Source organism: Dipodomys merriami, unplaced genomic scaffold, assembly GCF_024711535.1.
Source record: "Dipodomys merriami isolate MVZ:Mamm:240054 unplaced genomic scaffold, mDipMer1.0.p SCAF_13, whole genome shotgun sequence".
Classification (NCBI taxonomy): Eukaryota; Metazoa; Chordata; class Mammalia; order Rodentia; family Heteromyidae; genus Dipodomys; species Dipodomys merriami.
The window spans coordinates 10,206,462-10,227,385 of NW_027202604.1; the positions used below are offsets into that span (position 1 = coordinate 10,206,462).

Genomic DNA, 20,924 nt, shown 5'->3' on the forward strand with positions numbered 1-20,924 from the left:
TCTACCACTTTGAGCCACAGCACCACTTCCAGCTTTTTCTGTTTGTATGGTACTGAGCAATCTAACGCAGGGCTTCATGCATGCTTAGCAAGCACTCTACCACCAAGCTCATTCCCAACCCAGTGTTTTCTTTAAATATCTAATATTGTAGCTTTCTTTTTTTTCAAGTCTTGAATTAATGTTTTCAATTGCAAAATTAGAAAGTATGGGGCTGGGAAGGTGGCTCAGTGGAAGAGCGCTTGCCTTGCACACATGAGGTCCTGGTTCAATTCCTCAGCACCACATAAGCAGGACAGGCCAGAAATGGTGCTGTGACTCAAGTGGTAGAGCGCTAGCCATGAGCAGAAGAGTTGAGAGACAGGCCCAGAGTTCAGGCCCCACTACCAACAAAAAAAAGAAAGTATGAGTGAAGCTAGAAAACAACTAAGATGGTAAGAAATGAAGGACACTGAGCCTCTCTGAATAGGTACGTTTCACATAAAAACAGCAATATGAAATAAAAAATTGTGTCCCAGTTAAGCAAAAATGAAGATCAGCTAAGATCACTCAGGGCCGCCTGGCGGGGTAAATGGAGATTCTCATAGGTTGCTGAGTCTGAGAGCAAAGTGAAGCAGTTAGTTATTCAGGAAAATAATTTGTCTCAGTGAAATTTTCAAATGCTTAGAAATCTAGCAATATATTCCAAGTTCATAGCAGAGCACATTCAAAAGTGTATTTAACAGTGCATTTTTGTAATAGTGAAAAGTATGATACAATACCAGCAGGAATAAACTGCCAAAAATATTTCATAAGACAAAAAACAACAAATGGAAGAAAAAAGAATACATGTGTATATGTATTTATGTGTACCTGAATGTGTATACATACATATTCTATATATACAATATATTATATAAATAACAAATATAATATATATATGTATATCTCAAATACATATATAAAGGCTGGGGATATAGATAATGATAGAGCACTTGCCTACAGTTCCAAGATTCTGAGTTCAATCCCCAGCATAGGAAAAAAACAAAACAACAACAACAAAACCCACAAAGTTCATACATTGTTGGGCACTGGTGACTCATGACTTAATTCAAGCGACTCAAGAGGCTGAAATCTGAGGATCCTGGTTCAAAGCCAGCCCAGGCAGGAAAGTCTATTGCTACTTTTTTCTCCAATTAACCAGCAAAAAGCCAAAACTGAAGCTGTGGCTCAAGGGGGAGAGAGCACAGGACCTATAATCCCAACACTGTGGAGGAACCCCATTGTGACTTTACATAAATCAAACATTTTTACAATGAGGGAGGGAAGGATGATGGAAAGAAAGAAAAGAGGAGCCTTACAGAAGCAGAGGACAGAGATACGGGAAGAAGTCAAGGCATGAGAAGGAATATGGTGTCCATGTGGGGAGAAACAGCGCCAGCCTGAATGGGACAGAGAGACTATCTCAGGACTGGGAACACATTAAGGAGTGCATGGAACCAGAAGAGATTAGCTTTGAAAGGGACCGTGGGCAGACTCCAGATGGGGCTTTCTTGTGACATGTGTCAGGGTCTAACCATCAATTCCCTTTACATTAATAGTATGTAGCAAAAACAAATTACCAAGTAATTTGCCTTTTATAGCACTACAAATCTAATCCATGCCTATATAATCTAGTAATATGACAGATTAGTTTAGGTGAGAACGCTTGATAAGAATAATTAATAACTGTGAGCCAGGCACAGTGGCTCAGGCCTGCAATTGTAGCTACTCAGGAGGCTGAGATGTGAGGATCATAGTCCAAAGCCAGCCTGAACAGTAAAGGCTATGACACTTTTACTTCTATTTAAACATCAAAAAGCCAGAAGTGGAGCTGTGGCTCAAGTGATAGAGTCTTGAGCACAGACATTCCAGGACAGTGTCCAGGCCCTGAGTTAAAGCCCCAGGACTAGCAAATAAATAAACAAACAAGCAAATAAATATTCATGAACGTTTACCATTTTTCAGGCACTTAGGCATTTAACATGTCACTTAATTCTCTATTGTTATAAGAAGGGATGATGATCGGGTTTTAAAAGGGGCTCAATTTCTTAAAAAACAGTAAATAGATGAGCTAATATTTGAACCTAGCTAATCTGATTAAAAACTTAGTACTAAAATGAAGCCAGCTGGCCGCTGGTGGCTTACTCCTGGAATCCTAGCTACTCAGGAGGCCGAGAACTGAGGATCATGGCTCAAACCCAGCCTGAGCAGGAAAGTCTCTGAGACTCTTATTTCCAATTAACCACCAGAAAACCAAAAGTGGCACTGTGGTTAAAGTGGTAGAGCCCTTTCCTTGAGCTGAAGAGCTGAGGAACAGCACCCAGGCCCAGAGTTCAAGCCCCATGACTGACCAAAAACAAAAGAAAAAGGAAGAAGAAGAAGAAGGAGGAGGAGGAGGAGGAGGAGGAGAAGGAGGAGGAGGAGAAGGAGGAGGAGGAGGAGGAGGAGGAGGAGGAGGAGGAGGAGGAGGAGGAGGAGGAGGAGGAGGAGGAGAAGGAAGAAGAAGAAGAAGAAGAAGAAGAAGAAGAAGAAGAAGAAGAAGAAGAAGAAGAAGAAGAAGAAGAAGAAGAAGAAGAAGAAGAAGAAGAAGAAGAACTTAAAGTGAGTCTGACTTTTTTTCAGCCTTTTTTTTTTTCAACAAGTCTGACTTTTAGCTCAGTGTGGTGGTACAAACCTGTGGTCTCCGCACCTAAAGAGTCACAGGCAGGAGTTCAAGACCAGACTGAGCAACATAGAAAGACCTTGTTTCAACAAAATAGTAATGAAAGAGTAAGCCTGATATTTGAATAAGAGCCATAATTTTTCAACCAAAAAAATCACTAAAGAAAAAAAAAATACCAGGGGCTGGGAATGTGGCTTAGTGGTAGAGTGCTTGCCTAACACAAAGCCCTGGGTTCAATTCTTCACTACCACATAAACAGAAAGGGCCAGAAGGGGCGCGGTGGCTCAAGTGATAAGAGTGCTAGCAAAAGAAACTCAGGACAGTACCCAGATCCTGAGTTCAAGCCCCAGGACTGGCAAAAAAAAAAAGACCATATAAACTTTGACCTTCTTAACTGCTTTTTCATTTTATTAATACATATATTTCTATGCAAAATACACCTGTGTTCCAGCTACCAGCAAATATATCATAAAAATAATTTATTACAAATAATAATTTTCGGGCTGGGAAGTTGGCTCAGTGGCAGAGCGCTTGCCTTGCATGCCTGAGGCCCTAGGTTCGATTCCTCAGCACCACATAAGCAAAAAGAAAAAAGCTGGAAGTGGCGCTGTGGCTCAAGTGGTAGAGCGCTAGCTTTGAGCTGAAGAGCTGAGGGACAGCACTCAGGCCCAGAGTTCAGGCCCCATGACGGAACCCAAAAAAATAATAATAATTGTCCATTTGTTATTATTACAATAAATTACAATGCACTGATCACTTCACTTTTTTTTTTGCCAGTCCTGGGGCTTGAACTCAGGACCTAGACACTGTCCCTGAGCTTTTTTACTCCAGACTAGAACTCTACCACTCAAGCCACAGCACCACTTCTGGCTTTTTCTCTGTATGTGGTACTGAGGATCGAACCCAGGGCTTCATGCGTGTTAGGCAAGCACTCTACCACTGAGCCACCTTCCCAGCCCATTCACTGATCACTTTAATTTTGTATACCTCATGTCCTTCCTCCTCTTCACAAACCTCAGGGTTCCATATCTTTAGGCCCATTTTGCACTGGAAGAGACTTACCGGCATAATAAGCATTGTGAGTCACAACATACAAATCATGTCCCTCATTTCCTTCTTTAAGCACTTCTTCATGGGATTTGGGTGGGTTCACTACTTCTCTAGCAGAGAAATCTGAAGGAAGAATCAAAGAAATCAGTTTTAGGATTTTCTTTCATCTATTTCTAATGTACTTAAATTGACTAGGACAAGCAACACACAAGGCATGCAGATTTCATTAACCTGCATGAATAAAGATTTATCAGAGTAGAAGGATGTAGCCAAGGAAAGGAACAGAGGGAAGAAAACTAAGACCTAAATTCTAAGTAAGAAAAAGAGAAAAAAAATTAAGAAGGGAAAAGAGAAAAAATGTATATAAAATAAAAAATTAGAACAATTGTATATGTATGAAGTAATAATAGTAAAATTAAAAATACTAAGATTGTGCAGTAGAGAACTGGGTAATCAATTTATACTCTGAATTAAGTATATACACAGTTAAGGAGAAAGCCTAGTGATCACCGTAGGCTGTGTATCCAGTTGTGAACAGAACAGCAATGAGGAAGAAAAAAATCAATCAGGGTTGTAGAAAAAAGACAAAACAAGAAAACAAAAATAAAAACAAAAACACACAAAAAACTGACAGAAAAAAGGTAACAGAATAAAAATAGTTGCAAAAATAAAAAGGAAGAGAAAAAGGAGGCAAAGAATTTTTTTAATTTAAAAATATAAAAATTATAATTGGAGGAAAAAGGAAAATAGAAGGGATCTTCTATTTATTTAAGGGGATCTTATGTCTCTCCTATGTCCACTTTCCAGTCCCCTCAAGGGGGAAAAAAGATTTATCAAGACAAAACATAGTCTAAGTGTTACTTTGCTAGAAAGTTCTCCTTGACCTCATTCACTCCCAAAGTTTCTGAAGAAATTAGAACTCTGATCTGGCATCAGTGGCCCATGTCTGTAATCCTAGCTACTCAGCAGACGGAGATCTAAGGGTCATAGTTCAAAGCCAGCCTGGGCAGGAAAGTCTTACCTCCAATTATCTACCAAGGACTGGGAATGTGTCTTAGTGGTAGGGTGCTTGCCTAGCATTGCCCTGGGTTCAATTTCTTAGTACCACATAAATAGAAAAAGCCAGAAGTGGCACTGTGGCTCAAGTGGTAGAGCGCTAGCCTTGAGCTGAAAAGCTGAGGGACAGCGCCCAGGCCCAGAGTTCAGGCCCACGACTGGAACCAAAAAAAAAAAAAAAAGTCAGAAGAAAAAAACCCTAGAATCAGAATTCTTTCTGCTACTGGCTCCAAACCTAAATAAGATGCTTGTTGAAGAGCTGCTTCCTCACTACTGGTAGTCCTCAGTTTTGTGTATAATGCATTATCTTGTTTTTATTGGTTTACCTAATTTCTTTGTTTTCTGTTGGCCCTGCAGCTTGAACTCAGGGCCTTAAGCTCTTGCTTGGCTTTTTTGCTCAAGCTTAGTGCTCTACCACTTGAGCCACACCTCCACTTCCAGCTTTTTTGCTGGTTAATTTGAGAAAAGACAAATCTCCATCCTCAGGTCTGTCTAAGAGATTACAGACATGAGCTACCAATGTTCTACATTAAGTACTATTTTTTAAACATAGCTTCCTTTACTATTTCATTATCCTTTTTTTTTTGCCAGTCCTAGGACTTAAACTCAGGGCCTGGGCACTATTTTTGAGCTTCTTTTGCTCAAAGTTAGCACTCTACTACATGAGCCATAGCACCACTTCCAGTTTTGTTTCTGTTTATATGGTACTGAGGAATCAAACCTAGGGCTTCATGCATGCTAGGCAAGCACTCTACCACTAAGCCACATTCTCAGCCCTTCATTATTCTTTTTCAACATAACAATATAGATCAAGATGTTCCCTTTCTTGTGGGTTAGTATGCAAGTATGCATCCTGAATCTGAAGGTTGATATGCAGCATTTACAAACTTGTTTGTCTCATGACTCATAAAAAGATAAGAGTCATGAACACATCAGAGGCACTGAAGGAAACAAACACACCCATGATTATCCAGAAGGAAGACTGCAGATGTCACAGATGGTCCTAATGCCAACTTTTCTGACTCTTTCCTATTATTACATCATGCCTTCAACCCACACCTTCATTCTAAAACCTGGATTTTTACTGTCTTCATACCCATAACAGAAAGGATTTGGGTTCAGAAAGTAGCCTTTTCATTACGATTCCATTGTCCATTCTTGAATAATTATTTATCCCATCCCCAAATATATTCAATTTCCCATGAGGACTTCTTTACAACCCCTTCTCATTCCTTATTTATTTTACTACCTTTGATGACTGCTGTCCCAAATGTTGTATTGAGTATATCCAGTCCTTTAGGTAATCCTGGTGTTTGATCTTGAGATCTTCCTAATGGTGCTCGTTGATTGCTAAGATACAGAGATTCTTTTTTATCTTTAATTAGCTGTTGAAATTTGCTGATGGGCTGTGGGTTTACCAATGTGCGTGCCTAAAGAAATCACGCAAGGGGGACCAGGAAAGAGAGGTCAATTCAGGTTAATCTGAATAAACTATAATATACACACGTGTGAATTACCATGTTGAACCTTTTGCATAATTAGTATATACTGAAAAAATAATGAAGGACAATAAAGTGTGTGTGGAAGGGTACCAGCAAAAGGCAGGAGGGTTAACAGAGAAGTGGGTTAATAGAGAAGCTAGCAAATACTTTGCATAAATATATGGAAAAAGAAGAAAAAAAAACACTGGGAGCCTTTGGGTCACATCTGTAATTCAAGTTACGTGGAAGGCTGAGATCTGAGGATCCTGGTTGAAAGCCAGCCTACGCAGACAAATTCATGAGATTCATATCTCTAATTGTCCAGCAAAATATCAGAAGTGAAGATGTGGCTCAACTGGTACCCACCTTGTGCTGTACTAAGCCTTGAGTGAAAAAAGCTAAAGCAAGAATATGAAGCCCCGAGTTCAACCAAGTTCAAGCACAATGTTGTTGTTGTGTTGTTGTTGTTGTTATTGTTTTTGCCACTCCTGTGGCTTGAATTGAGGGCCTAGGCGCTGTCCCTGAGCTTCTTTTGCTCAAGGCTAGCACTCTACCACTTAAGCCACAGCTTTTTCTGTTTATGTGGTACTGAGGAATTGAACCCAGGGATTCATGCAGGCTAGGCAAGTACTCTACCACTAAGCCACAATCCCAGCTCTTTTCCTTTCTTTTTCAATTTTATTTTATTAAAAATATTGTGCTTGGCAGTTGAATTTTACTCATCCATTAGAATGATATTCTATCATTTGCAAAGAAAGGGAAGGAACTTGGGGAAAAATCATGCTAAGTGAACTAAGAGAAGAAAGTCAAGCTCAGGAAGTTAGACATAATCTATAACGATACAACATACACACTTGGGTGGATTTCAAGTATACAATAGATATGGACTGAAATGTGGGTGATTTGGGGAGGAATTCAAATGATGTAATTCCTTAGAAAAGCTAACTCACATTCCAACAAAATAGACACAAGGAACCAGGTACTCAAAGGTAGGGCTGGGATCAAGATGGGGAGAAATAGATAAATGAAGCAATAAAGTGGGAGAAAATGCAGTTATATAACTTAAGCATATTCTACCAAATGAAGAAACTTGAGGAAAAGGTGGGATTGAGAGGGTTGGGGAAATTATGAAAGAGATGACAATGATCAAAATCCATTGTACTCATGTACTAATATATTGAATTCAGCTCCTGTGTACAAGTTAAAATAAATATAAAATTTAAAAAATATTGTGCTTGGGGCTAGGAATGTGGCTTAGTGGCAGAGTGCTTGGCTAATATGCATAAAGTCTTGGGTTCGATTCCTTAGTACCACAGGAACAGAAAACGCTAGAAGTAGGGCTGTGGCTCAAGTGGTAGAGTGCTAGCCTTCAGCACAGAGCGGCTCAAGGACAGTGCCCAGGCCCTGAGATCAAGCCCCAAGATTGGGAAGAAGAAGAAGAAGGAGGAGGAGGAGGAGGAGGAGGAGGAGGAGGAGGAGGAGGAGGAGGAGGAGGAGGAGGAGGAGGAGGAGGAGGAGGAGGAGGAGGAGGAGGAGGAGGAAGAAGAAGAAGAAGAAGGAGGAGGAAGGAAGGAAAAAAGGAGAAGGAAAGGGAAAAGGAGGAAAGAAAAAAGACTGGGAAGGAGGGAGAGGAAAGAAAGGAAGAAAACAAACATCTGTTGAAATTGTTTTAGGATGGGGGAATGAATGAGAGAGACAGAGGGGGAGGGAAATGGATCAGAGTACATTGTATGTATTATGGAAATGTCACAGTAAAAATTCCCCTTCCTACAACTAATATATGCTAATAAAATTTTTATAAAATGCCAGGCACCAGTGGCTCATAAATGTAATCCTAGCTGCTCAAAAGGCTGAGGTCTAAGGATTCAGGTTCAAAGGTAGCCCAGGTAGGAAAGTCCTTGAGATTATGCTCTCCAATTAACTAGCAAAAATGTAAAGAGTAGTGCTGTAGCTCAAAGTGGTAAAGCACTAGCCTTGAGCAAAAGAGCTCTGAGACAGTACCTAGGCCCTGAGTTCAAGCCCCACAATAGACCAAAATTACAAATAAATAAATAAATAAATAAATAAAGGATTAAAAGAAAAAATTAAGTCATAGAGCTGGATGCAAGTGACTCTCCTGTAGTCCTCGTTACTCAGAAGGCTGAGATTTGAGGATCGCAGTTCGAAAACAGCCCAGGTAGGAAAGTCTAGGAGATTATCTCCAATTAACTACACACAAAAGGAAAAAAAAAGCTGGAAATGGAACTGTGGCTCAAATGGTAGAGTGCTAGCCTTAAGTACAAAAGCTCAGGGATCCAGAATCCAAGCCCCAGAACTGGCAAAAAAAAAAAAAAAAAAAAAAAGAGTAGGTGCCAGTGGTTCATCCTCACTATTCAGGAAGCTGAGATCTGATGATTGTGGTTCAAAGCCAGCTCCGGCAGGAAAGTCCATGAGGCTCTCATCTCCAATTAACCACCAGAAAATCACAAGTGGCACCGTGGCTTAAGTGGTAGAGCATTCGCCTTGAGCTGAAGAGCTCAGGGACAGTGCCCAGGCCCAGAGTTCAAGCCCCATGACCAAAAGAAAAAAGAAAAAAAGAAAGAAAAGAAAAAGGAAAAAAGAAAGTCACAAAGTGCACAGATACTAACAAACAAACAAAAATAGCATAAATCTGAAAATGAAAGCCCTAGGAAAACCTAGTAAAAGGAGCATGTATGATTACAGAAAAATATTTCACCATCATTGGTTTAGCTCATTTTCAAATGAACAATTGGTACTACAAAGAATGTTTCAACAAGAACTTGCAAAGCAGTTACTAAATTTCCCTGGTACAAGCCCAGAGTCTGGTTGCTCACACCTGTAATCCTAACTACTAAGGAGGCTAAGATCTGGGAATCTCAATTTGAAGCCAGCCCAGGCAGAAAAGTCAGTGAGATTCTTTATCTTTAATCAACCAGCAACAATAAGCATGAAGTAGTCGAGTCATTCATGAAATGGAGCACCAGCCTTCATTGAGTGGAAAAAGACAAGCAAGAATGTGAAATACTGAATTCAGTCCTCAGTATTTAAACAATGACAACAAAGCTTCAATAGAATTAAACAGCTTATAAAGACAGTTTCCAAGGTATTTGACCAAAATAGGTCACTAGACGTGGGAATGAAAAGTACAAGAACCAATTTCTACAAGTTCTCTTCGAAGTGGATAGACCAAATCTTCTGAATCTAAGACTATCCATTTAATCAACCAATGGTAACATTCTGACTCAGACTACACTTCACAGCGCCTGTCAGAACCTCTAGAAGACAAGAAGTAGTTTTCAAGACTGTGTATTCTGCCCGGTGCCGGTGGCTCACGCCTGTAATCCTAGCTACTCAGGAGGCTGAGATCTGAAGATCACAGTTCAGAGCCAGCCTGGGCAGGAAAGTCTGTGAGACTCTTATCTCCAATAAACCACTAGAAAACCAGAAGTGGTGCTGTGGCTCAAGTGGTAGAGCGCTCACCTTGAGCTGAAGAGCGCAGGGATAGCGCCCAAGCCCAGGGTTCAAGCCCCACGACCGACAAAAGAAAAAAAAAAAAGACTGTCTATTCCCTGCAAAGCCTGCCAGCCTTTCTATTTAACATTAATTAATAGAATGCAACTGGCCTTTCATCATCTAAAGGGACAATAGCTTGTGGTGTGACCATTTGTCTACACTCTCTTGCCTGCTGCTTGGATTTTTTTTTTCACTTTCTAACATTAGTGCTTTTAGAGGACAGGTTGAAGAAGTTAGAAAGGAGATTAGCATTGATAAATTTCATTGACTTTATTGGTACATTTTCACCATGGTCAATTACTAATGTAGAGGGTGAGGAATTACCGATATTGAACTTTTAGAACTTATCCCATGGGTCAAATATGGTGCAACTTGGGGATCATTTGCTCTGCCATAGAATATTCTTTCTTCTCCAGGAGGTGGATATCTGAAGTTGAAGTATTTTTTTGCCTCAGGTGGAGTAATCAGCTACAAAGAAGCAGACAAGAAAATAAAACTAAGTACAAGTTTTAAAATGTTAGCCGAACTTTTCCAATCAATAACAGCCTTCCTTTCATACATTCAGTAAGGGAATGAGGTACTAACAATAGCCTCAAATAATGTGTTTACTTATGGAAATAATATATATTGAAAAGCTATACTAAGAAAGTAGCTAGTAAGTACCCAGGTTAGAAATCATTACTAATAGCCAGGTACAGATGGAACATGCCTGTAATCCTTGCTGCTCAGGAGGCTGAGATCTGAGGATCAAAGTGCAAAAGCAGCTGAAGTAGAAAAGTTGGGAAATTGTTATCTCTGGTTAACCCCAAAGAAGTTAGAATTGGAGCCGTGGCTCAAGCGGGAGAGTGCCAACATTGAGTGGAAAAGGGACAGGAGCGAGGGAGGGAGGGAGCGAGGGAGGGAGGGAGGGAGGGAGGAAGGGGAGGGAAGGAAGGAACTATTACTAATAACAGTAATACATATTATGATCTTTACCAATATAAAATACCTAGAAGGTTTTGTAGCACTAAAATTGTAAATTGGGAATATTCACTTTCTTGGACAAAATTAATAGAAGACCTCATTGTACATTAAAATTATAAATCCACTCGCCCAAGAAACATAGAATTGTCTATCTCCTAATGTTCAAGATAAAAATAGAGTTCAAGATAAAAATAATGTTCAAGATAAAAATAAAGCCAGGCTCCTGTGGCTCATACCTGTCTAATTCTGGCTACTCAGGAGGTTGAGATCTGAGGATCAAGGTTCAAAACCAGCCCAGGCAGGAAAGTCCATGAGATTTGTCTCCAATTAACCACATACAAAAAAAAAAATACAGGGCTGGGAAGGTGGCTCAGTGGTAGAGCACTTGCCTTGCATGCATGAGGCCCTGGGTTCGATTCCTCAGCACCACATAAGCAAAAAAGAAAAAAGCTGGAAGTGGCACTGTGGCTCAAGTGGGAGAGTGCTAGCCTTGAGCTGAAGAGCTGAGGGACAGTGCCCAGGCCCAGAGTTCAGGCCCCACGACTGGACCCCCCCCCAAAAAAATCCAGAAGTGGAACTGTGGCTCAAGTAAAAGAACACTAGTCTTGAGCAAAAAAAAAAAAAAAAAAAACACAACTACTCAGGGACAGCATCCAGGCCCTGAATGCAAGCCCCAGAACTAACACACATACACACAAACACACACACACCACCACCACCACCACCACCAAAAACACCAACAACATATAAAGATATTGGAAGTGCTTACCCTAGGAAGTTTTTCAGTCAGACAAGTTGCAACTCTGTATCCAACTGGTTTAACTTTTCCTGCCTAAAGGGAAAAAAAGTAACTTGATTATAGTCAGAATAAAAAAACGAAAATTTGATCTGTGCCTTTGATGCTACAAAGTTCCTTGACTGCTACTACTGCTGCTGCTATTACTACTACTACTAATAATAAATGTTATGGGGCTGGGAATGTGGCTTCGTGGTAGAGTGCTTGCCTTGCATGCATGAAGCCCTGGGCTCCATTCCTTAGTACCACATAAGCAGAAAAAGCCAGAAGTGGCTCTGTGGCTGAAGTGGTAGAGTGCTATCCTTGAGCAAGAAAGATGGTTAGGGACGGTGCCCAGGCCCTGTATTCAAGCCCCAGGACTGTTGAAAGGAAGGAAGGAAGAATGGTTCAAATAGAAGAGCGCCTGTCTAGCAAGCATGAAGCCTTGAGTTCAAACCCCAGAACGACAAATTAATTAATCAGATGTCACATATAGTCTAATATAATTGTAAGTATACTTAATTATAGTCTAGCACTATCAGTGTTTCATCCAATTGCAGAACATCTGTAATTTTTGAAGTTTTAGCAAGGATTTACTTTAGTATAACAGGAAAAACGTACAGAGAAAGAAAAAAAGCAAGAGAGAGGAACATTTCCTATTCCCCATGCAAGAAATCAGAGTTACAGACAAAATAGTGGACTGAAGTCATGGATCAAGTGGTAGAATGTAAGTCATGATCAAAAAAGTAGAGTTAGTGTGAGGCCCTGAGTTCAAGTCCTAGTACTTGTGCATATGTGCACGAATACACACACACACACACACACACACACACACACACACACACACACACACACAAATAAAGACAAAATGGTAGTTCTCAAAAATAACCTTTGTACTTTCTCAGCTCTAAGAGTGCACCTTAATCCCTAGACAGTGATTTAGCATGGGCAAGCCCACCCAAAACATAGTATCAGTAGTGATTTTAGAACTTAAACTTTGCCAGACAAGCCTTTTAATTCCTGTCATTTTATCCATTGTAAAGAGTTAATGCTGTGTTTAACTCCCATTCCCAGGGTGTGGAGCAGAAAAATGTGTCTCTCTCTTCTCTATTTCTCCTTCCTCATCCCTATTACACAAAAATAAATCCAAATTAATTTTTTTTAATGCCAGGTGCCTATGTCTCATACCTGTAACCCTAGTATCTCAGAAGACTGAGATATGAGGATTAAGATTCAAAGCCAGCCCAGGTAGGGAAGTTCTTGAAACTCTGCTCTCCCATTAACTAGCAAAAATGTCAAAAGTGGAGCTTCAGCTCAAAAGGTAGAGCCCTAACCTTGAGCAAAATGGCTCAAAGACTGGTTTTCCAGTTTTTGCTTCCTAGTTTTAATGTCTAAGCCTAGCCCTCTCAATATTTATTAATTTTAAATTTCCTGTCTCCTTATCTATTCTGCTCATTTCTTCTATGAACAGCTTTGATCTCTTTAGTCTTACTGGCTTTATCAAAGAAAAGTCATTTTCCTATCTTATTTAGAAGGTAAAAATTTAATTGGCAAGAAAATCAGTTGGCAGGTTGCCATAGTAAGGATGTGAAGACATGAAGATACTGTTTGGGAATCTTCCTTTAAGTTGAATTTTGTCTTTTCTGTAGACGATGTCCTGGCATCTTGAAAGAATGTTGTTTGGATGGAGCACCAGGGGCTTGGATCTGTAATTCTAACTACTCGAGATGCTGAGATCTGAAGATCGCAGATCAAAGCCAGCCCAGGCAGGAAAGTTGTGAGACTATTATCTCTAATTAATCACACAAAAAGCCAGAACTAGAACTTTGGCTCAGGTGGTAGAGTTCTAGTGTTGAGCAGCAAAGCTCAAGAACAGCATCCAGGCCCTGAGTTCAGGGCCAGTACTGGCATGTGTGCACACATGTATACATCCGTGCACATGTACACATACACAACCAGATAGAACGCTCTTGGGGTTATTAGAAGTTGGACTTTAGACACTTTCCATGAGTTGGATTGTAAATTCCATACAAACTTCTGAGATTCACTTTTTGGCTGGCTCACCAATCTGTCACCAGCTAAGGGGGTGAGTGGGTTTCCTCATTTTAAAAATCACAGGTTTCCATTAAAAATCACAGGTCCTAATGGAATAGAATTGAAAACCCAGAAATGAACCTAAAGACCTATAGCCGTCTAATATTTGATAAGGGAGCTAAAAAAAAAAAAAGAATGAAAGAAAGAGAGTCTCTTCAGTAAATGGTGCTAGCAAAATTGGTTAACTACTTGTAGAAAACTAAAACTAGATCCTTATATATCACCCTGCACCAGAATCAACTCCAAATGGATCACAGACCTCGGAGTCAAAGCAGACACTCTGAAAACATTACAGGATGGAATAGGAGAAACCCTAGGTCTCCTTGGCACAGGCCCAAATTTTCTTCATAGAGACCCAGAAACACAAAAGAAAGGTTGGACAAATAGGATTGCATGAAATTGCAGAGCTTCTGCTGGCAAAGAACATAGCTAGCAAGATTAATAGAAAGCCCACAGATTGGGAGAAGATCTTCATTAGCCATACAATGGACAAGGGTCTCATATCTAAAATATACCTGGAACTCAAAAAATTAAATCCCCCAACAACAATTTTCAAAGAAACAACTGCCCAATAAATAAGTGGGCTAAAACTTAAAGAGAAACTTTTCTGAAGAGGAAAGAAGGATGGCCAATAGACACATGAAGAAATGCTCAACCTCTCTAGCCATAAAAGAAATGCAAATCAAAACAACATTGAGATACCACCTCACTCCAGTTAGAATGGCTATAATCAAGAACTCTAATAACAACAGATGCTGGAGGGGATGTGGACAGAAGGGAACACTACTGCATTGTTTGTGGGAGTGTAAACTTGTTCAACCACTTTGGAAAACAGTATGGAGTTTCCTCAAAAGACTCCACATAGGGGCTGGGAAGGTGGCTCAGTGCTAGAATGCTTGCCTTGCATGCCTGAGGTCCTGGGTTCGATTCCTCAGCATGACATAAGCAAAAAGAAAAAAGCCAGAAGTGGCGCTGTGGCTCAAGTGATAGAACGCTAGCCTTGGGCTGAAGAGCTGAGGGACAGCGCCCAGGCCCAGAGTTCAGGCCCCAAGACTGGACCCCCCCCCCCCCCGCCAAAAAAAAAGAAAAAGAAAAAAGAAAAAAAGACTCCACATAGAGCTCCCCTATGACCCAACAATCCCACTTTGGGGCATTTACCCAAATGATCACAAACAAGACCACACTAAAGCTACCAGCACAACTATATTTATTGCAGCATTATTTACCATAGCTAAGATGTAGAACCAACCCAGATGCCCCTCAGTAGATGAATGGATCAAGAAAATGTGGTATATATACACAATGGAATTCTATGCTTCCATCAGAAGGAATGACATTGCCCCATTTATTAGAAAATGGAAAGGCGGGACTGGGAAGGTGGCTCAGTGGTAGAGCGCTTGCCTTGCATGCCTGAGTCCCTGGGTTTGATTCTTCAGCACCATATAAGCAAAAAAGAAAAAAACCGGAAGTGGCACTGTGGCTCAAGTGGTAGAGCGCTAGCCTTGAGCTGAAGAGCTGGGACAGCGCCCAGGCCCAGAGTTCAGGCCCCACGACTGGACCCAAAAAAAATTAAATAAAATGGAAAGGCTTGGAAAAAATTATATTAAGTGAAGTAAGCCAGGCCCAAAGAAACATGAAACATAGGTTCCATGGTTTCCCTTATTTGCAATAACTAGTATATGTCTGAGTCAAGCCGAAAAGGTCAGATAAGGTGATGTTAGGGAAATGAACCCCAAGATAAGTATTCAAATGTTTTTTTTCTTTCATGCAATTGTTCCTAATATACTTATAAAATGATTTCTTTGTTGCTTTGTATGTCCCTCCCCCACGGTATAACCCCTGCTTTCACTGTATTTGATGTTGGTATAATTTGTGGAGGAGAAGGGAAAAAACAAATCATTTAAATAGGGATACAGGTGGACCCATTGCAACAATGAGATGTACAAGTTGTTATGTCAAAAATGAACTTTACAACTTTGGTGTGGGGGGAGAGGTTGGGGGGCATATGGGAAGCGATGGGAAGGGGAAACAAAGGAGGAAGCAAAAATGCTTGATAAGAAATGTATTTATTATCTTGCCCATGTAATTGTAACCCCTTTGTACGGTATTTTCACAATAAAAGAAAAATCACAGGTCCTTGAGAGCTACATACAAAAGGCATTTCAAGGGAGTCTCATAATAATAGTTTAACAAGGTGAAAGTTTTAGCAAAAATTGATTTTGGTGTAACAGAATAACAAAGGGAGAAATAAACAAGAGAAAAACATATTATGCTTTTCATGAAGGAAATAGGAGTGAAAATTTTCAAATATCACCTGACACTAGTGGTTCACACCTGTAGTCCTAGCTACTTAGGAGGCTGAGAGCTACAAATCACAGTTCAAAGCCAGCACAGGCATACAAATTCATGAGATTCTTATCTTCAATTAGTCAGCAAAAAGCTAGAAGTAGTATTGTGCCTCATGTGGTAAAGTTCCAGCTTTGAGTAAAAAAACAAGTGAGCTGGGTACTGCTCGACTGTAATCCTGACTACTCAGGAGGCTAAGATCTGAGATTGGTTCAAAACCAGCTAGAAAGTCCATGAAAGTCTTATCTCCAATTAACTGCTAAACACGATGGATGTGGACATGGGGCTCAAAGTGGTAGAGCACTAACCTTGAGCAAAGTATTTAGAGACAGTGCCATGGCCCTGAGTTCAAGCCCCAGGACTAACAGCAACAAAAAGTGAGAATGTAAGGCCATGAATTTAAGCACGAGTACATCCCTCCACAAAAATATCCCTCCAAATCTCTAGACTGTTCAGTTCTTTGAAAGCAAGTACTCTATAATTTTTTAGCTATGTAGCCTCATGGCTTTATATTGTACAAACATTGTAAGTACTATCTTTACTTGGGTCTATTTAACTTTACACTACTACTACCAGTCCTGGAGTTTGAACTCCAGGCCTGGGCACTGTCCTGAACTTCTTTTGCTCAAGACTAGCACTCTGGAAGAGGTGCTGTGGCTCAAGCTGTAGAGCACTTGCCTTGAGCTGAAAAGCACAAGGACAGCGCCAAAGCCCAGAGTTCAAGCCCCACAACCGACAAAAACAAAAAAACAAAAAAAGACTAGCACTGTACCACTTAAGCCACATTCCCAGCCTCAATCAGAGACATTTTAATGCTGAGAAATTTCTCTCCTTATTCTCTTCCCTATCCTCATCACATTTAGAGTGCTCAGTACAGTAGAATATAGGGGTTTCAACTCTATAATGACATCAGGTCTTCAAGGGTGAGGCAGAAGTATTTCAAATTCAAGGCCAGCATTGGCTAGATAGTACGTTCGAGGCTAGCCTGAACTATGGAGGACCTGCCTAAAACATAAAAAAATAAAAAGCCGAGTATGAGAAATCGAGATTTTAAAACCACCTGTGTTGAAAATCGGGTTAGAAGTCATGACAAATCCAGAAACAGGAACAGAAAGCAGACATTGTCAAGTAAAAAGTAAAAATCTGTCTAGGTGCCAGCGTTTCCCCCCTGTAATTCTAGCTAGTCAGGAGGCTGAGATCCAAGGATGGGGATTCAAAGCCAACTCAGAAAGAAATCCTTGAGACTCCTTTTTTTTTGGGGGGGGGGGTCCAGTCGTGGGGCCTGAACTCTGGGCCTAGGCACTGTCCCTCAGCTCTTCAGCTCAAGGCTAGCACTCTACCACTTGAGCCATAGCGCCACTTACGGCTTTTTTCTTTTTGCTTATGTCATGCTGAGGAATCGAACCCAGGGCCTCATGCATGCAAGGCAAGCACTCTACCACTGAGCCACGTTCCCAGCCCCCCTTGAGACTCTTATCTCCAATTAACACCAAAAATCCAGAAATGGAGCTGTGGCTCAAGTGATAGAGCAGCAGACTTGGGTAAAAAAGAAAAAGAACCTCAAGGACAGACCTCTGGGTCTGAGTTCAAACCCCAGAACTGCCTGTACCACCTCCCCCCTCCAACTCCTCACCAAAAAAAAAAGTAAAAAGTCAGTGTCTGGGGAAATCCAATAATGGAATCAAAAAGCAAAATGGGTCAAAGCCAAAAGGATGCCCTAAATGCCAATGAGACCATAAGTTTGAGATGCAGACAAAACTCGGCAGAATTCCTGTGACCTCTGTTTAGCAGAATTGTATTGCTCTCCAATTTCAATGTGTAAAATCTTTTATTCCGGGGCTGGGAAGGTGGCTCAGTGGTAGAGCGCTTGCCTTGCATGCTCGAGGCCCTGGGTTCGATTCCTCAGCACCACATAAGCAGAAAAAAAGCCGGAAGTGGCACTGTGGCTCAAGTGGTAGAGTGCTAGCCTTGAGCTGAAGAGCTGAGGGACAGCGCCCAGGCTCAGAGTTCAGGCCCCATGACTGGACCAAAAAAAAAAATCTTTTATTCCAAGAATGCCTTAAAGGACCACCATTCAAGGCCAGCCTGGGATATGTAATAAGTCTGAGGCCTTGTTGGGCTCCATAACAAGACCTTGTCCTAAAACAAAACAAAAAGCATAAAGATGCTCCCTTCATGTTCAATACTACAGTATACACTCAGATATGACACCCAGACATCACACTCTTTTCTCCATTCTTTCTCTCCTTTGACTAGCTAATCTTTCTTCCTTTAACAGTCCTTGTTTTATGAGCTCATCTTTTTACAGCCTACCTCAACAATGTCAGTATGTCCCAAGATTTCTGCCTTTATCTTTTCTAGTTCTCACCCGTGGCTTCAACTATATCACTGTTTCCACTGGCTTGATAATCCAATGATCTCTCAGGCTTCACCTGCCATTTCAAACTCAAGACATTCATAAACTCAATAGTGTATATTCATTTCTTCTCAAACCCAAAGTTCAAGTCTATATTCCCTAGCATTCACAATCCCTAGTGCTGGGTTCAATCCCTAATATTAAAAGGAGGGGGAAAAAAAAACAAAAAGATTAACTGGCAACTTCTGAATTGTAGATTTTTAGGTCTCTTCTTCATCTCTCAATATCATGTAATCCAAATAGAATTTTTTATTGTGCCAGTCCTGGGGCTTCAACCCAGGGCCTGGGTGCTGTCCCTGAGCTTTTTGTTCAAGGCTAGTGCCCAGGACCATCACACACACACACACACACACACACACACACACACACACACACACACACACACACACACACACACACACACACGGCGGGGGGTGTGAGGAAGATGAAAAGGCAGGAGTATACATGTATCCTTGAGAGAAAAAACTAAGAAAAAATAAAACCACATCAAAAACTTACAATTGGCCAGCAAGGCATCCGGTCAAAATATTTTCCAGAGTATATGGGTCTGATGCAGTGTGGAGGTTCCACTCCTGGTTCAATGTTTTCAGGCTCCTTTTGCTCTTTAGGTTGTTCGACAAACTGATTCTGAGGGGGTTCAATCACCAAGCCCATTTGGGGCTCTAGCTCCTTAGTTTCATTGGACCTGTCAGCTATGGGAAGCCCAATGTCTACCTTCACAGAGTCCATCTCTATGCTGGGTTTAACCACAACACAGGTGGGCTTTTTTTCCTGTGTCCCCCCTGAAATTGGATACCCTATCGACTCCTGAATTATCCTTCTCCCTTAAAGTCCCAGGCAAAGCCTGTCTTTCTAATCTCATTTCAAGCCCCTTGCCCAGTGGAGATTTTGTTTCTGACGATGCCAACTTTTCGTTATAATTATTACTAGCTGCAGGGTTCTCCCTCCATAGGCGATTTCCTTTTCCAAATCCTAGTCTACGCCTTAACTCTGTGGGAGATTTTGTTCTGTTAAGTATCCTCCTGTCTCCTAAGTCACCTTCTCCTTCTTGGGTAAAACAGACCTCTATGCTCAGGGGGGATTTCTCCCCAGGTTCCCTGTCGTTCAGGGGGTAGCTGTACCTGGCTGGAGGGAAGTTTGGAAGTCTTTAGGGGACCCCACTCTCACGAAAGAGCACCTCTCCCCCTGATTCCCAGCCCACTGCTTCCTGCCTGCCTCTCACACCAAGCGCAGTTGACAGGGAAGCAGGTGGAGTCTGTTTACACGGTTACCTGGGAAACAGACTGGGTCTGGGGGCGGGGCTTGTCGAGCTGTCCCTCCCAGGGCGATCCCATCCATCTTTCCTTCTCTCCCTTGTATCTTTCTCTGGCCCCAGTATTTTTTTTTTCTTCTTTTCTTTTTCTTCCTCTTTTAATTCTTGCTAAATCTGTAGAGCAAGAAAGCTAGAATGGTGTGGCTTTGGGGAACTAGAGTAATGGTTCATCAACCACTCTGGTTTCCCAAGCAATTCAGAGTTATTTAAAATAGTTTCAAATATAAAATTCTTTACCGCCATTGGCTTAATTTGACTGGTTGTCGTCTGGGAACAAGTAACTCTTGGGTAGTGATCACGCATGCCCTCCCTTGCCCCTAAGTACCTCCACACCGCGTTATTTTTTTAAAATTTTTATTGTTGTTATAATGGTAATGTATAGAGGCATTACAGTTACACAAATGAGGTAAAGAGTATATTTCTTTTTGGACAATGCTATCCCTTTCCTTGCTCTCTCCTAGTTTTTCCTTCCCTTCCCACCCACAAGCTGTATAGTTCATTTTCAACATAGTGGCCAGTACCATTGCTGCATTTGTATACCCTTTGTCCCTCCATTCACATGTAGTTAACGCTAAAAACAACTTGTGGTTGGCAGTATGTCTGAACTTAGGATCTCACACAGGCCATCACTGTAGTCCTGACTTGAGCTAAATCCTCAGCTCGAAAGCATTAGTTGAGAGCCAAGCACTAGGTCACACCTGTGATCCTAGCGACTCAGTTGTCTGACATCTGAGAATTACAATTCAAAGCCAGCCCAGCAGGAAATTTTGTGAGACTCACCTCCAATTAACCACCAGGAAACCAGAAGTGATGCTGTGGCTCAAAGTGGTAAAGTGCTAGCCTTGAGTGTAAAAGTTAAGGGACAACACTCAGGCCCTGAGTTCAACCTCCATGACTGACCAAAACAAAACAAAACACTATTCTGGCAAAGTGTGGTGAAGAACACCTGTAAAACCCATGACATAGCAAGACCTGGTCTCAAAAAAAAAAAAAAGTGAGTAGGATATTATTTCTCATTTGCAAAAAAACTATTTATTTATGGAAATAGCCAGATGCCCTACAACAGATGAGTGGATCCAAAAAATGTGGTACATACACATTTTACACAGGTATTAGAATAATATTATGCCATTTGCAGGGATGGCCCTAGAACAAATCATGTGAAGTGAGGTAAACCAAGGTCAAGAGAGGCAAACAGCACCTTTTTGCTCATATGTGGAAGCTAGATCTAAAATCCC

General features: G+C 41.1%; 1 protein-coding gene across 2 annotated transcripts in view; it reads right to left on the minus strand.

Moving 5' to 3' along the window:
* The window catches only part of Efhb (EF-hand domain family member B), a 45,043-nt gene extending 25,453 nt beyond the window's left edge, over positions 1 to 19,590 (minus strand). Inside the window, exons 1-6 of one of the 2 annotated variants that reach the window (XM_070018389.1) lie at positions 19,496 to 19,590; positions 18,873 to 19,001; positions 11,513 to 11,575; positions 10,105 to 10,248; positions 6,036 to 6,216; positions 3,743 to 3,853 (exon numbers count right to left, since the gene is read on the minus strand). In XM_070018389.1, the coding sequence (XP_069874490.1) occupies positions 3,743 to 3,853; positions 6,036 to 6,216; positions 10,105 to 10,248; positions 11,513 to 11,575; positions 18,873 to 18,890 (517 nt within the window). In that variant the 5' untranslated portion in view covers positions 18,891 to 19,001; positions 19,496 to 19,590. Of the gene's footprint in view, positions 1 to 3,742; positions 3,854 to 6,035; positions 6,217 to 10,104; positions 10,249 to 11,512; positions 11,576 to 18,872; positions 19,200 to 19,495 lie in introns of those variants that run through there. The other variant, XM_070018388.1, reaches the window with a different exon arrangement.
* Positions 19,591 to 20,924: the final 1,334 nt, after the last annotated feature.